The 23,718-nt window shown below is 43.5% G+C and overlaps 1 protein-coding gene across 27 annotated transcripts in view; it reads right to left on the reverse strand.

Annotated features, from left to right (window-relative positions):
- Positions 1–1,780: 1,780 nt before the first annotated feature.
- TMCC1 (transmembrane and coiled-coil domain family 1) overlaps positions 1,781–23,718 on the reverse strand; it is a 153,344-nt gene continuing 131,406 nt past the window's right edge. For 24 of the 27 annotated variants that reach the window (XM_083795573.1, XM_083795572.1, XM_083795571.1 and 21 more), the window contains 3 exons: positions 15,185–16,119; positions 7,863–7,998; positions 1,781–6,078 (listed from right to left, as the gene is read on the reverse strand). In XM_083795573.1, coding sequence (XP_083651699.1) covers positions 5,764–6,078; positions 7,863–7,998; positions 15,185–16,119 — 1,386 coding nt within the window. In that variant the 3' untranslated portion in view covers positions 1,781–5,763. Of the gene's footprint in view, positions 6,079–7,862; positions 7,999–15,184; positions 16,120–16,647; positions 16,885–16,908; positions 17,012–23,718 lie in introns of those variants that run through there. The other 3 variants (XM_083795557.1, XM_083795553.1, XM_083795567.1) reach the window with 3 other exon arrangements.

The following is a 23,718-nucleotide window of genomic DNA, read 5'->3' on the forward strand; positions in this document are numbered from 1 at the left end:
GAGCACGTGGACTCTTATCCCTAAGGTCAAAGGGAATCTTGTTAAGGACGTAACACCTCAAGGAAGCTGGTTTGACCAGGGGTGTTCCACTGCATACTAGCTCAGGCAGCAGAGAACCCACTTCCTTACATTTTTGGTGACCTTTGAAGTCAGTGCGGGAGATTCCAATGGAAGCCACCGAACCACTAACCAACCCTTTCAAGGAGAAAGTGGACTTACTGCTTGTTAAGAAACAACTTGAAGACACGTCTTGTTGTAGAGCACTGTTTGTTTGCCCAAATTTCAACTATCAACACATCATGTTTCCATTTGACCTGAAAGAGTGTGTACTCCAGTGAGAAAGGTCAGCCATTCCTCCACCTCCATGTTGCAACCCAGCATAGCTGTACCCTTGCTACAGCCTTGTTTGTCTCCAGCGACCTGGGTGGAGCTATCAAACCACTTCCCACAGACTAACCAGAAGCTGAGTAATGACTCCTAATCCTCTAAATGGTGGGATTAAAACTGTTGACTTGGATGTAGAAGGCCACCCTTGGTCTTTGTGCCCTCTTGTTGATCCTGGGCCACATGCAGCAACCATAGTCAGTCCAACCAGCCCCTATCAGGTGACCCTCAAAAGAATGCAGAAACATTAAACCTCACAAGCAACACCCATGTCCTGTCCTGAGTCAGTTCTAGCAAAAGCAGGCCCATGCACTTGCTCCATCCATAACCTGCTGGAATTTGCCTTCTAGTTGCCAGGATACTGTGGGGAGAAAACAACTGAAAACAGTTGCTTTTGCGCTTTCATCTTTTTGTATCTTTTGTAGCATTTGTATCTTTCTGTGAAAACAGAGAAAAATCTCCTTCCCTTAAAAAGTTTTTGCCATTCCCCTCTTGGTTCTTTGCTCTCAAGGCCAGCTCACCAAAACCAAGAAGAATGAGTATTTTCTCCATATCAGTGAGAAATCTGCCCGCTCCCAGCTTGTACAAATACTAAAGAATTGAAAAATTCTGCAAAACTTGGTAGACAAAATATTTATACTTACAGTGGTGGTCCAACCAACACCATAAGGCTCTCTGACCTTTCCTCAGAGGAAGAGGGAATGGGTTGCTGGTCAGTGACTGCAGTCCTACCAGCTGAATTTTTCCTCTTCAAAGCTGAGCTGGGGCCAGGACCTGCTCCACGACAATCTCCACGTGAGAAATGCAGGTGGCTGGAAATGCACCCTCCTTTGCATGTGCAGCCCAGCACTGAGCTGATCCTGCAAACCCAGTAAGGAAGAAGACCAAAGACGTGAGAGCCAGCCCCAAAGCCATCTCCACTGAGGCAATCTGGGTTACAGACAGGACCAGCTCCTTCTTCAGACAGCTCTCAGGCAAGTCATTTCATCTAATTGTACCCATGATCCAACTGAGGCTTACAGCACTGCAGCTCAGGAGGGCAAACAAACCCTGTGACGTGCAAGCGGTACAAACTGGTCAGATACCTGTGGGGAACAGCAGTGACCCCTGTCCAGGGGCTGTCCCGGGCTGTGGGAGTATCAGGGGACTGGAACAAAATGGATGAAGAATAATGCAGTGATGCTCCTCCTCCTCTGCACAAAACAGCCAATTTATTCTCACCATGGCCAGGTGGTGTATGTCTGAACATGGGATGAAGTTTGATAATAGGATTTATGGAGAACTTGCTCAAATTTGAAGCTCTCAGGCAAGGGCTCAGCACACTTTTCACACCCTCCCTCTTTTTTTCTTGATCCCCTCCCTCAGCACCCATGGAAACATGCAAATTAGGCCAGTGTTAATAGCTGAGGTCTTTATTTAAATTTTTTTATATACAGTAAAAGTGTTGCAGATAAATCTGCAACAATCAGACAAGACAAATGTAAATCTCTCTCAACAATTAGCAGCTTAAGATCTATAAACTACAGTGTTACGTTCACAAGTGTCATTTCTGTACTTTTCAATCCGTGCAAGTGAGTTTTTCTGTTTATTTTTTACACTTTTAAAACACACTTACAGCTAAGTCAATTGCCTACTACTATACCACCTGGCATACACAACACAGACACACGGGGTTTTTAACTCTTTAGCCACATTCAGAATTCACTTAACTGGTAAAACTACCCGATCTCGAACCCCTTTGTAGCTTGGCTTCTTTTGTTACAATGCTGCCTGTTTGTTTAATTTAAAAAATGCATATTTTTCAAAGCTGAAAGACAGTGCTTTTCTGTCCCAGTGCAACATGTACAGAACTCAACATTTCATCTGATCAGACCTTAAAATCTCACAGGACTGGAATAAACCAATGAAATAATTGCTGTGAGCATGCTCAGAATCATTAAACTAAACTAATGAGGCTGAGAGGAAAGAGAACTTCATAAAATTAAAAATGTTATTTTTTTTGCATGTTTTTTTTTCTTTCTTACATTGAGAAAGCAAATGGGGGAAAACAGATGAACTTCTTTTGAACCACAGAATTTCATTGAGGAGCTGTTGCTTTTTTAACTAACACAGTCCATTATATTCTTCCCTTTTTATATGCCAAGTTGATATGTGCTAAACATATCTAAGCAATTTCAGAATTGCTTCAACTCTGAATATGAAATGTTTTGGGAAACATTCTGCTACTCAGAGATGGTCACTAAAAAGCTGACATCCATAAGGAAGGCTAATAAAAGGTACTCACACATGCACACTCGCATCCATGGTGGAAACTGTCTTCTACATGTCATCCAGGAATGCTTCATCAAGAAAGCAAACAAAACCACTTACAAGGAAAGGGAGCTTTAAAGCTAGAATCACATTTCCAACAATATAATCATTGTTAAGCTATCAGAAATCATCACAGACCTTTGAATTGAAGATGGAGGAAAACCCCAAAACATTCTACTAATGCAAAAGGCAAAACACATGGCAGTTCTGTTAGGATATGAAAAGTGGATGCAGCATCATATATGGCATTACTGCAGACAACTTTCTGGAATGGAAGAAACTGTCGAGAGAGAAAGAGACAGACAAACAGACATTGTCCAGAGCCATATATACATGGCCTTCACCGAACAGTTTTGAGGTGATAAGTTTCTATTAAGCCTGCACCTTCTGGCAAATTATCAAATGGCATTTTCTGAAAATGACACAGTTGAGACATTAAATGAAATTTGGATATAAAGAAGGACAAACACTTCCTTCGAATACTACAGATGAGTGGCACTAAGTGTCCAAATCCACTGGCTTTCAACTCCCTCCTACTTTGACCGCATAAGAACCTACCGTGAACTATTTAGTGTGATCAAAACTGAGAAAAAGACAGGTGCAAAAGCTAGGTATCAGAAATAAAGGCAACAAAACTTTTCAACTACGTACCAATTTATTTCTTATGTTATCCACACCTTTGGTTCTGACAAAACCTAGTAATGGGAAGAAGACAATTATCCACGTAATTTGAATCAGCCAGAGAAAGGTGGTAAACAGAATGGAATTTCACTTGAGATAGAAGCATGGTCCAGATAGGGAATGTTTATGCAACCTTTGCTCTGTCTGCAACTGTGGAAAGAATGATTATTTTTGGCTTGACTAAGTTGCAATTGGCAATTTGCTTTTTAAGAAGGACAAGAGCAGATTTGTGCATATGGTGACAAAGGCAGGTGTGCTGGAATCCCTGGGGGGGTGTACCTGAGTTTACTGTGACCATGGAAAGAATACACAGAATCTTTGAAGGAAGAAGAATGGTTGAACAGTGGAGGGCTTGCCCCTGCCAGCAGTCAGAATACCCTCAAGGCTGTTAACCTATTTTGGGGGAATTTCTTGAAGTTCAGAATTTGCATCAGAGCATAAAGCGTTATATTTATATATACACACACACATACATATACATATATATAATGTACATGTTCCATGTATGTATATGTATGATCTCAACTGGTTTAGGTCACAGGGGCAACATTTGGTTCCTAGACAGAATTTAAGCCTAGAGGGAAGAAAACCAGCAAGATCTAACTAAACACCATAAATGGTGTTGAAAGAGAGTCCTGGAGTCCTTTTGGATTTCACAGAGATGGAATTTGAATCTTGATGTTGTTACGGTGGAAAGGGGCACCAATTAAAAAAAATATATATATATATATATAGTGAATCCAGATTCCCTGGATGTGAAGCCTGACTGCCTGTACCAACAATCAGCAAAGCATGCTGCCGGGACTTGACAGCTACAATTGAAAATGACATTTCCTTTAGAGCTTTGAAAAGGTACCTATACCAAGTACTTGCCCTTGCAGCTAAAGAAGAGGATGCTGTCTATGGCACACTGCACTGATACAATCTACAAAGGAGATTGCTACAAACACACACAAGTGATCTTATCAGAGCCTGACAGGAGGAAAACTTTGGTTTCAATTTTTAGGAGTTTATCTGAAAATTAAGTCAGAGTGATTTCCAAGACAATCATTCCTCTACGTGGACTGTTGAATCAGTATTTCTTTCCTTAAAAGAATCCATCTGTTCCCTAGGAAGGGATGAAAAGAAATTCCTTATTCTTATCCTGAGGTCAGGAATGAGAGATGATAACCATGAGGAATACAAACATATTCTCTTTCACATTTGGAAACAAAAACAAAAACCAAAACAAACAAACAAACAAAACCCTGCATGACAAGAATGTGTGGAGAAGATAGATGTTTTTCGTGATGCTGCATCTGTATGCACAGGAGGACAGGTAAATGGCATATGAACATCACTGTGTTCCAGACAGGCTGGCACTAGAAACTGCTTTCTGCCCTCCTCAAAACTGTTTCAGGACAAGACGGCTCACAATTATTCACGCATTTCTTCATTTAAAAACATCACTTCTTTATTTAAAAGGAAAAAAAAAAGTAATGTCCCTCCCAACCCCTTCCAAAAAAAAACCCCAATAATAATAATAATAATTATAATAAAAAATCCTATATTAGAAACAATAAGGAAGCACTGAGAGTTTGAGTATTACACTCTTCAAGTATGCTGTTTGGATTTTTTTTAAATCTGTGAATATACATATATAAAAAAAACCTTAAAAGTGCGACCAAGGGCTTCTGCTTAAAGATAAGTATTTCAAGGACTACTTCAAATACTGTAGCACAACTGTGCGGTTACTGTGTATGGCATGATGCTTCCACTTCATATACTTGGCAAAGTTGATCAGCCTTACAGAAAGTTTCTCTAAGCCAGGTTAGCACAAATGGCAAACCCAGATGCTGAGTTGGGGAAGAGATCCATGCGTTGTATTTTCTCTTGTTAAGGAAAGAAACCACTCTGAACCCATATATTTGGACATGGAATGTGAGCAGACTTCACAGTAAAAGTTTAGTGTTACAGGTTTGCTGTGGTACCATCCCTCAAGGCTGTGCACTACATTTAGCTTTGCTCATCTTAAGTTAAACACATTCTCCTCTTCCTGACAGGTTTAGTACAGTAGTTCAAGCCACAATTTAAATTGCCCATTGGTATGCTCCAAATTTCTGTGTTTTATTTATTTCTTTTGTACACTTTAAAGAATCTTAAGATTTGCATCCAAAGAGAACCATGCTACATAAAAATTATCCAGGATTCTCGCCAAAAAAGAGTTCTTGAATAAAATCTAAAAAATACTATTGCAATGCATCTTGCAGAGAAAAAACGTTATTCTAAATGTAAACAAATTCACTCGGACACTTTAAAACTTCAGCGGAGTAGTTGCTGACTAATCTTTGCCACGCTTGCTCACTGAGCGTGATGGGAGGGGAGCGACGCAGCCAATTCCTCATGCCATCATCTGGGGGGAGACAAGAACCGTTCCAAGTAGCCAGAGATGGCATCCCAGTGCTTCCACAAAAAGGCAATGAAAACCACTATGAATAAAGTGCTGAACGTCCTATTGCGAGTTTTCATGAGGGGCACGACACAGTTGGCCACAGTGGAGACGAAGACAAGGAGGACTGCCATGACAGCCAGGAGGATGTTGATGAACTTCCCCAGCAGGTTCCTGGCTGTGGCATTCTCCAGACCCTCCAGCTGCACCACCTGCTGCTGCTGCTGCTGCAGTTCCATCTTGGAGATGCGGGTCTGGCACGCTTCCAGTGCCTCCTGTCGGCAAGAACACACTGCTCGGTTGCCAGCACCCTACAAGCCCACCCCCGTGGTGGTCCATGGCACTCATCTTACTGATTAGACCAGACCAGAGCCAGCTTCCTCACGCACTCTCTGCAGGATATGAGTCACTACATTGATTTCATATCCTGCAGCAGGAGTAGAAGAGGCTGTGCCATTTCATGTGATTGAGGAGTCCCTCATTTAACTAGGTACTACAGTTTGTAACAAAACATGTGATCTCATTTACATGACTGAGGCTTGACAGAGAAAGGTGACAGCTTGGGCAGAAGCCAGCCTTTGTTGAAACATGCATTTCAGCTGCCACTCTGCAATGTCAGCTGTCTGTCCCTGTAGGTGGTATAAAGGTCACCTGAGAGCTCATCATCCCTCCTGTCCTGTGGTCGGACACAGACGGAGGAGGACACCAATAGCCCTCTGCAACCAGACAACCTTCATCTGTCTGGAAAGCAGGGGCTACCCAGTGGGCTGCTCACCTCAGCTTTGGTTTCAAGAGACACTGAGGGCACAAAGGCGCCGTGTCCAGCCCGCATCTCCTCCTCTTCCACTCTGTTTGCTTACCAGAGCCTCTCATTTCCATCAGTTTCTTTTCCCTGGCTTGTGCTCGTCTGACCCCTCTGTGAGCCCAATCAGTTCTCTGCTCAATCTGGCAAAAAACTGGAGTCAACAAAGTAACTAATCAAAGAGGCTCAGCCCTATTCTGCTTGGTTAGCAAGCTGAATGAGCTCAGGGAAAGGTCTGAGGAGTGCCAGGGCTGGGATTGCACAGCTGGTGTCATGGGAGGAAGATCTCCTCCAGAGTGCAGCAAGCCTTGGCAAGTGGGCCAACGTGCAGCAGGTGGGCTACTGACAAGCAGGAGGGGTTTTAGGACAATTTGCAATGGCACATTTCTTCTCTTGGAGATAGAAAATCACAGTTTTGCTATTAATCTTCCCTCTGAACTGCTTTTCTCATGACCTAAAGGCCAACGTTGGGTAACAACCAAAAGTCTGCAGAGAGCAGCAGTGTCCCTCAGACTGATGTTCAGATAGGAACCAGGATGTTCTGCCTACAGACCTAGCTCTGTCAAGTGTTCCTCTGCAACATCAGCCGATGCCCATAGCTGTTCTTTCATGCAAGAAAACTTAATGCTTACCTTTTCCTCAGCAATGCTGAGGAACAGTCTAAACCGATTTGCAAGTTTACACCGGAAGTGCTGAATCATAAATGAAGATTAAAAAAAGCTATTGAGAACCCCCCACTTCATTTTAAGTTTCCAACCTTACTTCTTCCTGCTGTGTTAAATGAGAAAGGAGAATGAAACCTGAATATTGCAACATTCTTCAGAGAGGCTGCTGTTTACTGCGAGAGGCCATGGCACCACTGTCCACAAACACTGATTTATTTTAAGCTTAACTTAAAGGTCATTGTCACCTGTTACATTTCTCTGCCACTGCATAATGTCTGTCAATGAAGCATGAGGCTTCTCTTTAGTTATGTTACCTGAAAGTAATGGGTAAAACTGATCAGCCTCCTCAAACAACAAGAAGCCTGAATGCACATCAACTCAACACAACTCGCAGCTGGACCCAGAAGTGTGACAAAAGCCAAGCCTGCTAAGGTGATCCTGCCTTCTTCAGTTATTTTTAATATGCAGTTTGGGAATAAATCTACAGCAATTAAAAACAAGTATTAAATCAAAGAAGTATTTCAAAAGCAAAGCAGTTACTGAAAGGGCAGGTGGAAGACTGGACTTGAGTGCCCTTGTTTCTGCCACCCACCTGGATGTCCCGGGCTCGCTCATAAGACTGGTAGGCAATTTTCTCCTCCATGCTGGCCAGCTCCTGTTTTAGATTCAGGATCTCATTCTGGTGGAGCTCAGTCAGGTCGTTTAGCTGCTCTTCGAGTCTTTCACATCTAGAAATCAGACACACAGTACAGTAGCTTTAATGAGAAGAGGAAGGCACAATTACACAACAACAATTGAGCAATGAACACCACAGACTTTTTATTGAAAACCAGGGCAACAAAACTGGCGAAGGGTCTAGTGGGAAAAACGTATGAGGAGCAGCTGAGGTCCCTTGTTGTTGAGCGTGGAGAAGAGGACCCTGAGAGGAGGCCTCATGGCGGCCTGCAGCTCCCTCACGAGGGGAGCGGAGGGGCAGGTGCTGAGCTCTGCTCTCTGGGGACAGCGCCAGGACCCGAGGGAACGGCATGGGGCTGGGACAGGGGAGGGTCAGGCTGGGGGTTAGGGAAAGGTTCTGCACCCAGAGGTGGTCGAGCACTGGCACAGGCTGCCCAGGGCAGTGGTCGCAGCACCGAGCCTGCTGGAGATCAAGGAGCATTTGGACAACACTCTCAGACACATGATCTAATTTTTGGGTGGTCTTTTGCAGAGCCAGGAGTTGGACTCGGTGATCCTTGTGGGTCCTTTTCAACTAAGGATATTTTCTCATTCTATGATTCTAGTGTGGCTACCTCAATTGCTATGGAAGTCTGCTTTGCAAACAATATAAGGCCTTCTCATTGGGAATTAAGGAAATTCTTTCTAGCAGGTAAGATAACATTAAGCCTGCTTTAAGCCTGGGGAAAAACAAGCAGAAAGGTCAGATGACAACAGTCAAGTGATGGAAGAAATCAAGGACAGAATTAGAATATTTATTCCCCAAACTTCTGTTTTAACCAGACTAAGTTCCCTTCTAATACCGTAAACTTTTAAGCATTTTCATCTATACGTGGAACAGTAATTGCGCAAAAATTACAATGAAATAACATGTGACTGATGCCTCGGAGAACGTGATGGCCTTGTCTGGTCTTTCCATGTGAGAGATGTCATAGAGATGTCTGATTTATTTTTTTCTTTATCTCCATTGAATGATTCAGCTTAACTAGCAAAGATCATTGTATTATTTATAAGAAGGGAACATGAATCACTAACCTGCAGGCTTATTTTTCAGTTTGCTACAGTGAACGGACCAAGAACAGTTTGGAGGCAGAGGGTTGAACAAAAAAATACATTAGGGATACTTCATGTCTGTATGTAGCACTTAATTTTTGAAATTTCAAGTGCTTTGCAAGCAACTCATGTTTCAATACCCTTTAAGAATCAGACAAGTGTTTGTCTTTCTTTCAAAAGGCAAACATGCTCAGAGAGCTTAGGCCACTAGCTCAAGGGTCAGGAACGCCCAGCTAGGTGCCATCCACACCAGCCTCTTCCACCATGCTCCCCACTAATTTCTCATTATTTGTCCACTGTTAGTGATAGCTCTGACAGCAGCTAAGGTATGGGTACAGCTGTTGTGGCCGCCAGACTTCTCTTACGCTCATTTCCACTGACTGTCTACTCATTGTAACAGCATGGAACAACTTTACAGTACAGCTATTATCACCTGACCCTTGATACTAGTAATTGAGAAATTTGTAAGGAGTTCAACGTAGATAATTTCTTGTTTTAATTTCAGTTCCCCTCTGACCCTACCTGAATTTAATTTATACACATATCCACATGCATAAAATGAATAAACAATATTTATCTACAAACAAGAATTTAATTACAAGTTCTGAAACTGAAACAAAAATCCTTTTATTTTTTTTTTTTAATTTCAAGATTTCTGGTGCTTCATGAACTAAATATTCAGAATCTGCAGGCATAAACTAGTTTTTAACAATGTTCTTGGGTTTTTGTTTTTAACTGAGAAGTCTAAAGAGAATTTTCATTCACATTCCCCATGTAATATTCCTTTAATCTAAAAAGGAGGAGTCAGGTGTAGCGCGACCATTTCCAACGATGAAATACGTGTGGTCAACCAGCAGCGAGACTCAGACAACCACCTGCTGACACGGCTCAGCCCAGGATGGTGCCAGAGTCTCTGTGCAACCAAGGCAGGACATGCAAGAACTGGTTTCCCAGGAACTACAAGCTGCAGACATGAGAACAGCCATGTGAAGACTGGCTAATGAAGAAGGAGCCTGGATAATTAATATTGCCATTTGTTCCCACCCAGTTTAAAAAGAATACAAAACAAAACAAAACTTGCCAACAACTGAGAAATCGTAACTAAATTCACTCTAAGTCCCAAAGGCAGCATAAATTACTTGAAATCTATTCAGCTTGTTAATGTAATTCAAAATTCTCCATTGAGTTTATTACACAAAAAGGAGCTTAAGTATACCTGAAAATACCATGATTATGTTTTTTAACCTTCTCCCACATAAACACCCCTCACAAAACAGCTGTTGCCAGGCAGCTTATATCCTGTTCTTTAACAAGAAACAATTTTATTTCAAGAACTTCAAAACTACCTCAAACTACAGGAAACATAAGGAAACCCTTCAAATCCATATAGTTAAGAGTTCAAGCAAAATTCTTAACTATATGGATAACATGATTATCAACACATGATTTTGCTAACACGATTAGCTAAAAGGCTGGCTCCAGTCCTCCCTGCCCAGAAAGGTGGACTACTGTCTTGTTCCAGAACCAAACTTAGTTTTCCAAGGAGTCCCACCTGCTCGACTCAAGAGCTTTTACGGTTTGCACACAACAATCACACGCCTTTTTTTTTGTAGACAACTGCTGGAATTGGGTTATTATTATTATTATTATTATTAATCATAATAAAATGACTTATTTTTGTCCTCTTATTATATGTCCTCTGTTCATCTCCTTTTCACTCCTAGTCCCATTACCTACAATCTAGAAAATGACTTTTTTCCACAGTTTTATATTGGTGTTCAAATCTGAAAAGCTAAAAGGGGATCACATGACTTACAGGGCCAGAAGCCAGGGTTTTCTGTCGAAGGATGGTTCAGATTTAGTTTAGAGGCACTACAAAAACAAAAGGGACAAGACACCTGCCAAAAGGGTTAAGACTACACTCATACATCCCTTTCCAATGTACAAGTGTCAGCATCTTTGCAACAGACTCTAAACTTGCCTGTGCAAATAGCAGTGCCTCTGCTGATCAAATCCCATTCCACTCCAGGTACTGAAATTTCTCATTAGAATCTAAGCATTATTTTATCACCACCTAAAACGTGAAATTTCCCCTTAAAATTACTACAGCACAGATTAACAAGCTATAACACAGAAACTTTCCTATGTAATAGACGAGTGATAATCATCATACGTATTTCATTATCAGAGATGCCCATATGGAAGACATCCAGTATACTGTTGGGGTGTTTGGCTAAAGTATGGGATACGGAAATACTTTGTTTAGAAAAGTCACGTCAGATTTCCACACATTTTCTGAGGCTCACTCTTTGGAAATCAGAAAACTGACTTGAAAATGACTGTGGAAAACAATTATTACAATTTCATTTTCAATTTCATTTTCATTACAATAGGCATTTTCAGGTAACAGTTGCAAAATACACAGCTAATACAGCATATTTATGGGAGATACATGATGATGAAGACATTTTATCTGTACTCAGCAAGTGCTCTGGCAAGTAAAGAAACTGACTGAACTTACGGTAAAAGATCTGTACAGCACACAGTGAACTGAGTTTAATACATCTCTCCTCAAACATCCCTTAAAACTTTTTTTCGGTGGCTATGTTATACAGAATCTCCTCTAGCCTTTATTTGTCATCCACATACATTTTTTATGCTACTGAACACACTGCTATCAATAGCAGAATAATAGCTAGAAGCAGTATCTATTTGCAATATACTGCATGTCTTCTACCTAAAGGATACACAAGGGACAGAGCTCGCTCCAAATAATACTCTGTGCCAGTATTTATGCCATGCTTTCAGCTCCAAAGCCTCTCCTGGTGAGAGAAAACAGCTCTGCAGGAATGTTTCAGTGCTTCTGCACCTGGGTGAGGGTCCTTCGACACTGAACATGCAGCTTTTGCTGCCCTGGCTTACTGTTCAATCATTCTAGACCTCAAAAGTTTAGCACATCTGATCTATTTGAAAATAAATGAGAACAGACTGAAGCCCAGCGATCAGACTGTAACAAAAACGAAAGCACAAGCTTCCAGCATTTTGGCTGACAGATTTCTCTGACAGGAATGTGAGAGATTTAAATGCACTTTCCAAGGATGCTGGGTTGGGCAGAAACCCAAACGCTCAGACTGGCCACACTCCAAATGTGTGAGCTCATGGATTTCACTGTGTACAAACAGGTTCCTAAAGGGACAAGAAAGATGAAAATGCTCAGCAGGAACTTTATTTTGGTCTCAACAGCACAGAAAGTCCCTGCTCGTATCAGTAAACAACCGCCACCCTTCTACCGCCACGATAAGCAACAGGCCGTCCCAGGGCTCGCTCCCAGCGCGGGGGCAACACGGCGGCTGCAGAGGAGCAGGCCAGGACCTTCCTTCCTCGATGACTCAGCCCCGGCCGAGCGGCGCGGTGCTGTGGGGCCAGCGCGCCCTGCCAACGGGCGGGCAGGGCAGGGCCGGGCTGCGCGCCCCCGCGCCCCGCAGCCCGGAGCTGGGGTGACTGCACCAGCGGGGCCCTGCCCTGGGGCCGGCTACGAAGAGAGCCGTGCCACCGACAGCAAGGTCTTGAAGCGGGGAAAGAGAGGGAGGAGATGGAGTAGGTCAAGGAAAACCTGCGAGGCAAGCCATGGGTGATAAACAGAAGCTAAACGAACGCGCAAGGAGAAAAGACTAAAACCTGCAAAAAAAAGCAGAAACCTATGAAAGAGGAAATGGATCAAGACTGGGTGAGAAATGGTACAGCACTCGCTTTCTTCCAGCTTCCAGGTACAATACAAATACTCAGTGCAGCCCTATAAGCAAAGGCTTCTCTAAAATAATTTTTTTTAAACCTTAACTGGACTCAGTGATTGTTTTTGAACACTTCCCAGAAACAGAGCAGAGTTGTGAGGTATTTATAGCTTCTAAAACCAGTTATGATTAATCTGAATCCCCAGCCTCAAACCATGACCTCCATTTCTCTTTCCCATTTTTTTTTTCTGAAGAGAGATGAAGAAGAAGAGTTACTGGCCAGAGGCACAGGGGCTGGCCTCCTCAGACGAGGCAGCACTGTCCTCCCAGACCTCATGCATACCGCACAGCCTTCCATTTCTCGGGGGAATGCTGTCTTTTATCTTCATGATATTTTAGAATATGGAAGCTATCCAGCAAGAACCTAGATTTGTACATAAGGTATTTTTCTCAATGTGATTAATCCGTGAGCTCCTTGTGGATCGTGCAGTTACCTGCTCATCTCCGAAAGCTTGTAGAGACAAGAGCACTTAGTGTGGTTCAACTGGTCCTTTTTAAAGGTCACACCTTCAATTAATTTGCATCAGCTTTCCAAATGGCAAGTCTAAATCACTATCGTTTTATGCCTTTATAAGCTAAATACACACTCTCCTAGAAGCTTTTCACTCCAGGCTGTCTTGGTTAGGCTATGGGCTCACCTTCAAGGTAGCACTTCATACTGGACTCGTAGAAGGACCTATGTGAACCTTGCTGAATGGTTTCAGGGAATAACTAGTCGGTTTAGCTGACAAGAGACATCAGTCCCCAACCAAGGTCTTTTGTTTTAATTTCAAGTCACTCCTTCAGTTGGACTGTGCTTGCATATAGCGTTCCACTAGGAATGGCTACTGCTGTATGTGTGAAACAACAACCTACACAGCACCAGACAACAGGACCCCTCTCTTCTGGGGCGCAGAAGATCAAACTCTACATCGCTTCACAGCGTGACTTCATGACAATGAAGTATTAGGAACCAAAGTTGCTGTGTTAGGCTCCGGTTTCAGTAAATCGCTGATGGTTGCAACGTGGGATTAGAAAGTGATGTTGGTCTGGCTTTGTCTAGCCAAGCTTTGCAAAACACACAGAAAGCCTGCTGTCACTACAAGAACCTAGCAGGCTAAGCCTTTTCAAATGTTTTTCCAATGATCTGGCACCAGCATGTCTGAAAAGCTGTAGGGTGACGATGTAGCACCGTGCAAACCAACACAACAAATGGCACAGGGTACTTCAGAAAGCCTGGCCCCACACCCAGCAGCCGCACCGAGCCTTAGTTTGTGCTTCACAGCCTGGTCTAACTGGTGAAGGCCACAAACAAGCTCCTTACAAAGGCCTGCTGTGCTCCATCAGAATGAGGGTTTGGGCGCCTTGAATTTTTTATCTAAAGTTCTGAAAGTGCAGTTGGAGAACCATACTGAATTTAGGTCCTGAAGGGCTGGCAGAAGGCCAGACTCCTCCTACCCACCCCAACAGGAGGCTGGGGAGCAGCCCCTGCTCCCAGCATGCGATAGGGATGCAGCACAATCTGCAGGGCAGCACGGGGGCAGCCTGCTGAGAGCTCTCACGGCCAGCATGGGAGGAGAAGGGAAATCGTTCCCCTCAGGAACTGAGGTGGCCAGAGGTGGTGGCTGCCATACTGCTAGGCTGCCCCTTGTCACACCCAGAGCCAGGAATTGGTAGTACTGCAGCAGCCCCACCACCCTCCCATCCCTTCCAGCAAGGGGAAGACTGATCAGAACACCGGGTTACCCACTTCCAGAGCCACATTACCTCTGCAAAAAGAACAGAAGTAACAGCACATTACCTCTGCCACTAGTTAACATTTAATATTTCTTTGAACTCTGCCGCTGTGGGGCAGAGCTGAGAAGAGAAGGGAAGGGAACGTAAATCCTAGTTTTGGTGTATGAGCAAGAGTGTGTCTTTTTGGAGAGCCTTAAGAATGCTGGTTATTTCTTTTTCTGGTAGATGTGGATCTGAGCAATGGAGGAGGCAGGGTCAGGATACTGCCCACTTGTACCCTCCTGAACCCCGCCTTGCCCCAGACCTTTGTGGGCTTTTTCCTGGGTAAAGCACTTCCTGGGTAACAGTAACTGCATCAATGTACTCCTATTTTCTGGGGACACCTTTCTAAACTTTTTTGACTTGACTTTTTATCTCAAAAAAAATTATGAAATGGCCTTTTTTTTTTCTGTGTCTTTCTTGTAGAGAGAAGGAAATGAGCAGCAGGATCATATTTACAAAGCACGATGTTTGTAGGGCAAAATCCTAAGATGACTCCAGAGCTTCCTACTTGAACCAAGCTGCTGAGTACTACTATCCAGGACTCTCGTGCTCTGCAACTCACAATATTTAATAGAAAAACTAATAAAAAAGTACTTACCTGTACCGCTCCTCCTGCAAAGTCTGCATTATTAGTGAGTAATCCCTCTGATAGCGAACCTTAAGGTCCTCAAATGATTCTTCCAGTCTTGCCTGTGTCTCTCGAATTTCTTGAATCTCATGTAGTATTGCATCAAACCCTGAGCTCTGCATATCCAGAGTGTTTGTTTTGGAGCTGGAAGCTCCCACAGGGCCCCCTGTTGTGCTGTTGGCTCCCACTGAGCCTGACGTGGCACTGGAGCAATCCTCTTCACTGCCATATTTTGGGCTTGACTGGAAGTTCTGAATAACACCTAGAGCCTTGCCTCCTGTCCCATCTTCCTGGCCTTCTTCTAAAGAGTCTTTCAGATTAGCAATGTTGTCTGCGCTCCCAAACTTGTTCCTTATGAGGGAGGCAATCTCACGGGGTTTGGAAACCACAGCTCCTGCTGCTGAATGTGTGGCTTGGGAGAAACTGGAAAGCCCACCTTTAACACTATCTACTACTCCCTCACTGAAGCCAGTGACTTTCGCTCCAACATCTTTCAATCCCTGATGCATATCCCTGAAGACATCTTTTGGCTGCCGTGGCATGCCATTCTGTTCAATTTCTCGTAGCTTTCGATGGTAATGCTCTAGTTTCTTCTGCAGCTGCAAGATCGTCTGGGCGGACTTTTGATTTTTCTTCTCAAACACTTGCTTAATACGGGCGCTCTGCTGCTTGTCTGCGTTGTTGGCTAGTTTCAGGTACTCTGCCACATTGTCATCACGGGCTGTTTGTTCGATTTTGATCTGCTCAGTCAACTTCAGTATCTTCTGTTGCAGGTGTGTGATAGCCACTTTTGTACGCTGAGGATCTGGGGTCCCATCAACAGAGTCTGCGTTGATGCTGCCATCAGTGCTCGAGGCCACTGCACTAGAGGTCTGCGCTAGGCTGCTGACTTCCAATCGCTCGATCTAGATGAGGAAAGAAAGAAATATAAACACTAAAGACCAGTTTTACTAATACAGAAACCCGTCCTTTTTTGTACTAACCATCTTGACACGTGGATGTAATTCTACAAAAATGCACCTTTTTTCAGCTGGCCAGGGTATAGTATCAATAAACTCTAAGTCTCTACACGTAAAAATTGAGCATGATGCGTTTTACGGGCAGGTAGTAAAAGCAGAGGAAAAGGAAAGCAAACTCCCAAATACCTGATGGCCTCGAACAATCAAAAAGTCAAGCACAAAGCAAGACAGAGAACCCAGCTTTGGCAGGCTGACTTCCGGGAAGTTTTGATATGTGGCCAGTATCTCCATCAGCATCAGAATAAAAAGGTAGAGAAGGTGAGTGTGAAAGAGCAAAAGCCGTATACATCAAGTAAATAGAAAACCCAAATTATTCTCAGCACTTCATTTATTTATATGAAAGCAAGGAAATAACGAGACGTGGTGAAACAAAAGACCTACTAAGCTCAGCGCTCAGAGCAGAAATAAACAGACCTTCAGACCTCAGAAAACATGCCCTGCTTCACGTTCCCAGGCCCGCAGCTCATGCTGCTAGCGATACCCGGCGCGAGCGGGTGCCTCCGAGCGGAAGGACGACGCGCGACGAGGACGTTACGCGCCGCTTCACCGCGAAGGAGGCACGCGAGGCGACCGCAACAGGCGCCCGCGTCTTCTCCTCCGGCCTGACGAAGCAAGCCGTCCCGCGGCACCTTCCGCTCCCCGGCCCGCCCCCGCCGAGCCCCGCGCCCCCGGTACCTTGGCCCGGCGGAGCAGCAGCGCCCGCTCCCAGTGCATGGCCCCGCGCCGCGCCCCACCTGGCCCGGCCCGGCCCGGCCCGGCCCCGCCCCGCCCGGCTGAGGCGCAGCGCCCGCCCCGCGCCGGGACGAGGCCCCCGGGCGCCGGCGGGTGCGGGGCTTCTGCAGGGCCCCGGCCGGAGCCGCCCGCGCCCCTCAGCGCCGGAGGCGAGGCCTCGCCCTGCAGCTGGCGGGGAGCGCTCCTCTTCCTCGCCCTGTTTATCCTTTGGACGCGGTCGGCTGGAAGCCTGGCCACTCGCCTGTCCGGACCGCGTCGCTGTCACCGTCTCATCCGTGCCACTGTCGTGCTGACGGTAGCTTAGTAATACTTTGAAAGGTAAAGTCTAAAAATGATGCTTAGAACCACCTCTATTCACACGGAGAGAAAAAAAAAAAAAAAGAAGAAAAACCACCACCACCACCGTTTTAATTAGTTTTAAGCCACGCAAAACAAAATAAACATTTTGGCTTTTACAGACACAGCAAACAGCTCTGTAACACGCTGGATAAACAGGCTGTGATTCACGCTCTACACATTCAGCAAACAAGATTTAATGGTACACATTTCTTTTTCTCCTCGGAACCAGCAGCTTGATTTAAACAATGGACGGCATTGCTGATTCCTTAAACAACTACCATTCAATTCATGGCTTACCCACCAAATGCAGAATGCATTTCCACATCTGTCTTGTGAATATATACTTACAAAACAACAACAAAATATTAGCGTTAATTGTACCCCTCTGGTTTCAATAATTTATATTTGTGATTCACCACAACAAAGCCAGTTCCCTGCAGTAGAGGGGCAGCGCTGCGTGTGCTGCAGCAGCTTTGCTGGTGCTGAGCGGGCTCAGCCAGTCCTTCCCAGCAGCTTCGCATGGAGGCTCTCTGCTATCACATTGAAAGGAAAGACGATTAGCTGTATGGAACGCTCGGCTGATTTATTTTCAAGGGGAGGTCGGGTACTGGAAACCACAGAATATCAGCTTTCAATCTGTAGTGACTGCAGAAATATCAACCACTCTCTCAAACAGGTTTATTTGTAGAAACCCATGATCTCAAGATAGATTAGTGGAAGACTAGTGCAGAGGACTTCTATTAAATCAGTGGGACTAACAATACATGACGTTAGTACTGTACAGAGAGCATTCTGTCTCCGAGATGTAGGGACATGACTGGTAAGATACCTTCTTGGAATTCGCAATTTCATTCACATTTTCATAGGATTATCACTGATCCAGTTTCTTCATATGGTCTAGAAGTAAACAAAGATCCTGTGCACACCAGGCACGCCTGACCTAGACAGTGGTGGCCACCAATGCCCTGAGGCATAAGTGCTTAGCTCCTTCTCAACAGATCCTTTACGATCATCAGCACGCAGCTTGATTTACTGCTTTTCCAACTTGACATAATCTGCAAAGCAGCACAGTGTAGACCCTTTTCTGTTCCGTACACCAACACAATCTTATTATTCCTCCAAACTGCCTTACAAAAACAAGCTGGCTTCTCAAAAAATAATAAAAAAGCAACAAACAAACAAACAACCCTACCAACCCATTTGTAAAGATCTGTATCTACTCAAGAATTAAATATTAGTATAAATGGCAGATAAAAAAAAAGAACAAACCACAAACTTGATGCTTTTTTTTTTTTCCCCCAGAAAGTAACTTGAGATAACTCAATGTTTCATAACTAAATGCTTTTGAACCTGGCAGTAGTAAAGGTGGGTGCGAGTGGGTCTGATCGAGTGTCCCAGAACCACACCGGGCTAGGAGCTCACGCACAGCACAGACGTGCTGCAAGCTGAAACTGGCACATTTCAGTGTTGTAGAACTAAATGGGACTTCAACATTACTTTGCAATAACGAGTTTCTATTGACTTAATTCGCTGCAATTTGGGTCTAAATAGCATGTGTGGGTAATTATAAATTAAACTACCAGTACACTCTTCTCTCAGACAAGAGTTTTGTGAGAGGAAAAATTCCACAGAACGTTTCTCTTTCCCCCTTTTAAAGTCGGTTACTTCAGCATATATTCTCAGGTTATTTTCCTATACCCATGACAGAAAATAATCCAGAATAGCTGTAGTAGAGTAAACCATCTTGGGTTAATTATTTCAGAATTACCATTTGTGTGGACATTACTCTGGACTGATACAAAGGGTTTCTTCCAATTAAAAAGCAAATGACTGTACAAAGTGCTATTCTGGACCAGAACAGAGATAAGTACCTTCACTGTATCGACAGTGCTTTAGAAAGGGAAGACTCAGCACAAACCCGGCCCCTCGGAACACCGGGAAATGCTGGTGACATATTATTGATTTAAGATGACTGGCAATCTGTCCTGAAAAGATGCTGGTAAATGAAGTATTTTAATGGTCAATGTTTGTATAAAAATAGGCATTACAATTCAGTTTGAAAATCTCCCTTGCCATACAATTTTGCAGTATATTGAGTCAGTCCAAACTGAGTGGATCTGCATGACCACCCAACCAGGAGGTAACCGAAAACTGCTTTGGCATTATGCCATCAATCAAATTAAGTCACATGAGGACCTTCCTTCTTGCTTCTCCTCAAGATCTTATCAAATTCCTAGCACTTTTGAAACTATCGTGCCTTCCCTTCTGTAAAAGCTTTTCTATCTGTTTTGCAATAGACAGTCCATACAGAACCTATGATTCTGCCTCTTTTGGCTGTACTGAAGATTAAGTGTGTTCATTTTAAGGTGCTTCAACCTTCTACAGAAGCTACTCCAGTAAATTTACAAAGTCTGTTTTTTTTGTTTGTTTTTTTCTCACCTTGTTTTAAAACAAGCAGGGCAGCTGGCTTAAGCAAATAGCAGCAGAATTCAGAACAAGCCTACTTTAAGGAGATTGCTCCGCTCCCGTTTCTTTCCGTATTTGGAGTTTTAAAAATGTGACTGCAAAGAATCATGTTACTTGGAATAAAAATATATAGGGCAAGGTGAGAAAGGTGAACTGAGAATGACAACAGAAATGAGCAGCCCTGGAAGGAAACCGAGTGATTTCTTGGGTGCCTGGATTAGTCATATTTCCCAGTGACTGAGCACTCTCAGTGGTATAGAAAACTAATCACTAAAAAATTCAGTGCTTTTTTTCCACCCCACTGTACTGAAGGCAGTATAGTGATATCATCAGAAGAACTTAGGAGACTCACAGAAAGTAGTAAGTTTTAGATTTCCTGTTTGGAAACACTCCTCGTTAACAGACTCGTCAGCGCAGGGCTGACAAAGATGGGTGTGCTGTAGGTGCAGACAGAAACTGGCTGCTCCCTGGGACGCAGCAGACAGGAGGGGATGACTCGGGCGAACCGCTCCATGTCAGGTGGACAGATGGTCGCCTGCCGTGGGCGTGAAGAAGCATGGAGAACTGCAGACTCCAGTGATGGATGCAAGACAGTTAGCTCATTAGTAAATATGACCTGTAATTAACACCTTATGGGAATAAAAATTAGAGGGGAGAAAAAGAAAGAATGTCTTTCATGTTTGACTGTGTCTGCGGATTTACCACACCGTACAGGCGGGTGCCTGCACTGCGACCCCTCCAGCCTCAGCTTGGCCCCGTCCCAGTGGGAGGCTGAGATCTGGCTGCAGAGAGCACATGGAGCCCAGCCTCCTGCAAGACCCGACGTGGCCAGGGCCTCGGGGTGACAGGAGGGTTGCGTGGAGTTGCACCTTTGAACTGAGATGCCAAGTGAGATCCAGATTGCTTGTTCTTTGAACCCCCAAACACGCTCTATACTTACTAAAACTATGTAATGCTTGAAATAGGTAACTCCTTTTGATGCCTCTCAAGTCTCCTTATACTTTCAGCTGGATATAGAATTATTTACTTCCTACCCTGATCTGCAGTGGCTCTGAACACCAACCTGAAAGATTATTTTAAGGCACCTTTATGTGCAATTCTCAGTGCCAAAAAAGTGAGCTTTGGGGGGAAAAAGAATACACACAAACTAATGCAGATAAACAAAACAGTGAAAAATAAAAGCTCTTGAGACCTCTGGAGAACAGCAACAAACACAAAAAATAGTGGATTTTGGAATTGGATACTCGAGTGTTAAAACTGATCCAGTTTCCTATTCAAACATACAGTCATGTTTTGCAAAGAATTATCTTAGATGTCCCTAAGAGAGGTTTTATACCACCAGACTTCACTTTTTTGTTGCTAGCTGTAATGAATTTTTAAAAACACTTCATCAGAGGGAACAGATATTTTGCGATACCATTCTTGTAAGCCTGGCAGAACTACTCACAGAAATGCCAAGATACAGTTCTAAAAATAATTCAATACCAGATCCAAAACAGTGAAACTGATCTCAGACAGCTAATGTCCAACTGGGTAAGCCATTTCCTCTTCATTTTAAAGTACCATTAAAGTAAGGTTATAAACAAGAAGCACTTATGACTGATTTTCAGCCACACCAAAAGACACAAGAGGTAGGAACTCCCATTTCTTTAATACACAAGTTTTTCAGAAAGTCACAAGTCTGTGATCCCATGGCAGCCACTTTGGCTGCGGTCCCATATTAACAGGGGAGAATTATCATTTGTTACTCAGGGAGGATGTTTTCTCGTACGTTCGGACCAGCTGGGTCAGAGGTACACGTGCAGTGTTCCACAGGTACTGCTGTGCTCTGTTCTGCACTACAGTTGTCCATGGTGTGCTGCTGCTGGAAACCAAATGCCAGGGAAAAGGAGTTCCTTTTACTTCCTACTTTGCTCTAAAACATAGTTGGTGAATGGACCTTAGTAAATTCTCACATTTCCAATGGGCTTATTCCTGTATATGTCCATGTGGGATACTGTATAATATTCTCCTTTCTAAAAGCAAACAGATGGCAAACTGCACTATGCATAAGACTCAGAAAAACCGTATCTTGATAATGTTCAGGATCAAGTCGCTTCAGAGTCAAGAAATTCTGTGAGCAGGAAGGTATCTGTATGAAAGGGGCTTGAGATTACTTAAAATAAATTATTCTCAAATTTAGTTTTATCTTTCTTGTTTCCATCCCAGCATGTTTTTGGTAACATCTCCTGTTTCGAGGAGTCAAAGGTGGCTTAAGGAGAATAGCTTTTATTGCTTTAACACAGGGGTGACAAACAGTAGAAGACAAACATCTTCTGTTCAATAAACCACGCGTGACATGAAGTAGAATCAATCTTTTGGATGCTGCTGCAGTTTCCACCGAAGTAGTAATATACCCCAAATTCACATCAGTTCCAGGAGTCCTGCACTTCAAGGAGAGATGTGTTTTTAAGAGGTATGAAACCGACAGTCTGGCAAACTATGGCTGTAGAAAAACCACAGCTCTTGATAGTAGGATAGAGGTGTTAACCTCAGTTTATGATAATGACACTGTAATTTCTCATTTGGCCCTGTGTTTTCCCCCATTTCCCTACATGTCAGTATTTGTACATTGTGAAAAGTGACCTCCATTAGGCCCCAAACAATTATATAACTGCATTAAATCATCTAAATGTACACTTTTATAAAGCCATGCATAGAATCACTGTGAGGTACAGCGAAGAAGCATTTAAACATCATGAATTACTATGAGGTATCTTCAACATATTCAGTTAAGTGTAATTTGCAGTCAACAGCCAGATATCACCCTCCTGCATAACACCTGTAGCACAATTCTTTAAATAATGTTTGAGTCAAGGTGGCATCAGCTCTACTGTCAGGTGAATAGACAGTGTATGATGCTCCTACTGGATCCAGTAAAGACAAACCATGTTGTAAAATCTATTGTGGGTCCTGAAATAAAGAAAAAAATACTAGAAATTACTCTGTCTGACCTACTTTGGTATTGTAATAAGTAATTTATGACCTATGGTTGAGACAGCTTTTTTCTAATGCTTTGCTTCTGATAGGATGTTACAAAACCACAGACTGGCTGAGGTTGGAGGGGCCTCTGGAGGTCTTCTTATTCAAGCTCCCTGCTCAAACTGGACCACATAAAGCAGGCTTCCCAGCTCCGCGTCCAGACAGCTTTTGAATATCTCCCAGGATGTAGATGGCACAACCATATAGTACACTTGTGGGTATGTTTATATAGACAAAAAACTTGGGCCTGCAACCCTTTTACTCTGTCTACTGCAACACTGCCACATGTTTGATACTATCAACTCTCTGGTTCACTATTTGTTGCAAACTGCATGTTTGTATCATTGCAAATCCTATGTCCAGGATGCCTCTTGATCCAGATGGAACAGCAGATGTAAGGGAAAAGATTTTTGTTCGTTCACCTCTAGACTAAATACAGACAGAAGATCCAAATAGTGCTGTACCGAACCACCCCTAGAAACACAACAGTTCCCTCACGTGCGAATGCACAGAAGAGTGAGTTACACCTTCCGCCTTCCCTAGCAAGTGTCCAGTGCACATACATGCTCCTGCACTACTTAACACCTGCCTTGGCTTTACTCCCAACATGAATACAAAAGGAAAACAAAGCAGAACAGGTCCAGCATGATTCCTCATGACACACGGTGCAGTTATTCTGCAAAAATTTATAGACTGATTCAATCTTCAGAAACTGCAGCAACTTCGTATTTTAAGAGGCCTCCGTCTACTTACCCACAGGAACTGCTGGTCATTGCCAGCAACTGTTTTGAGCAGTCCTTATTACACTCCAAAACCAAAATCAAAATCAAAATCAAAACTGGCTAAGGAAAGCATGTGAACAGATGGACAGCTCAAAGAAGTCTGTGTGTTTTTCATACTACAGTTCATTGGTTAGACGATAATTAG

The sequence above is a fragment of the Anser anser genome (assembly GCF_964211835.1).
Source record: "Anser anser genome assembly, chromosome: 12".
Lineage (NCBI taxonomy): Eukaryota > Metazoa > Chordata > Aves > Anseriformes > Anatidae > Anser > Anser anser.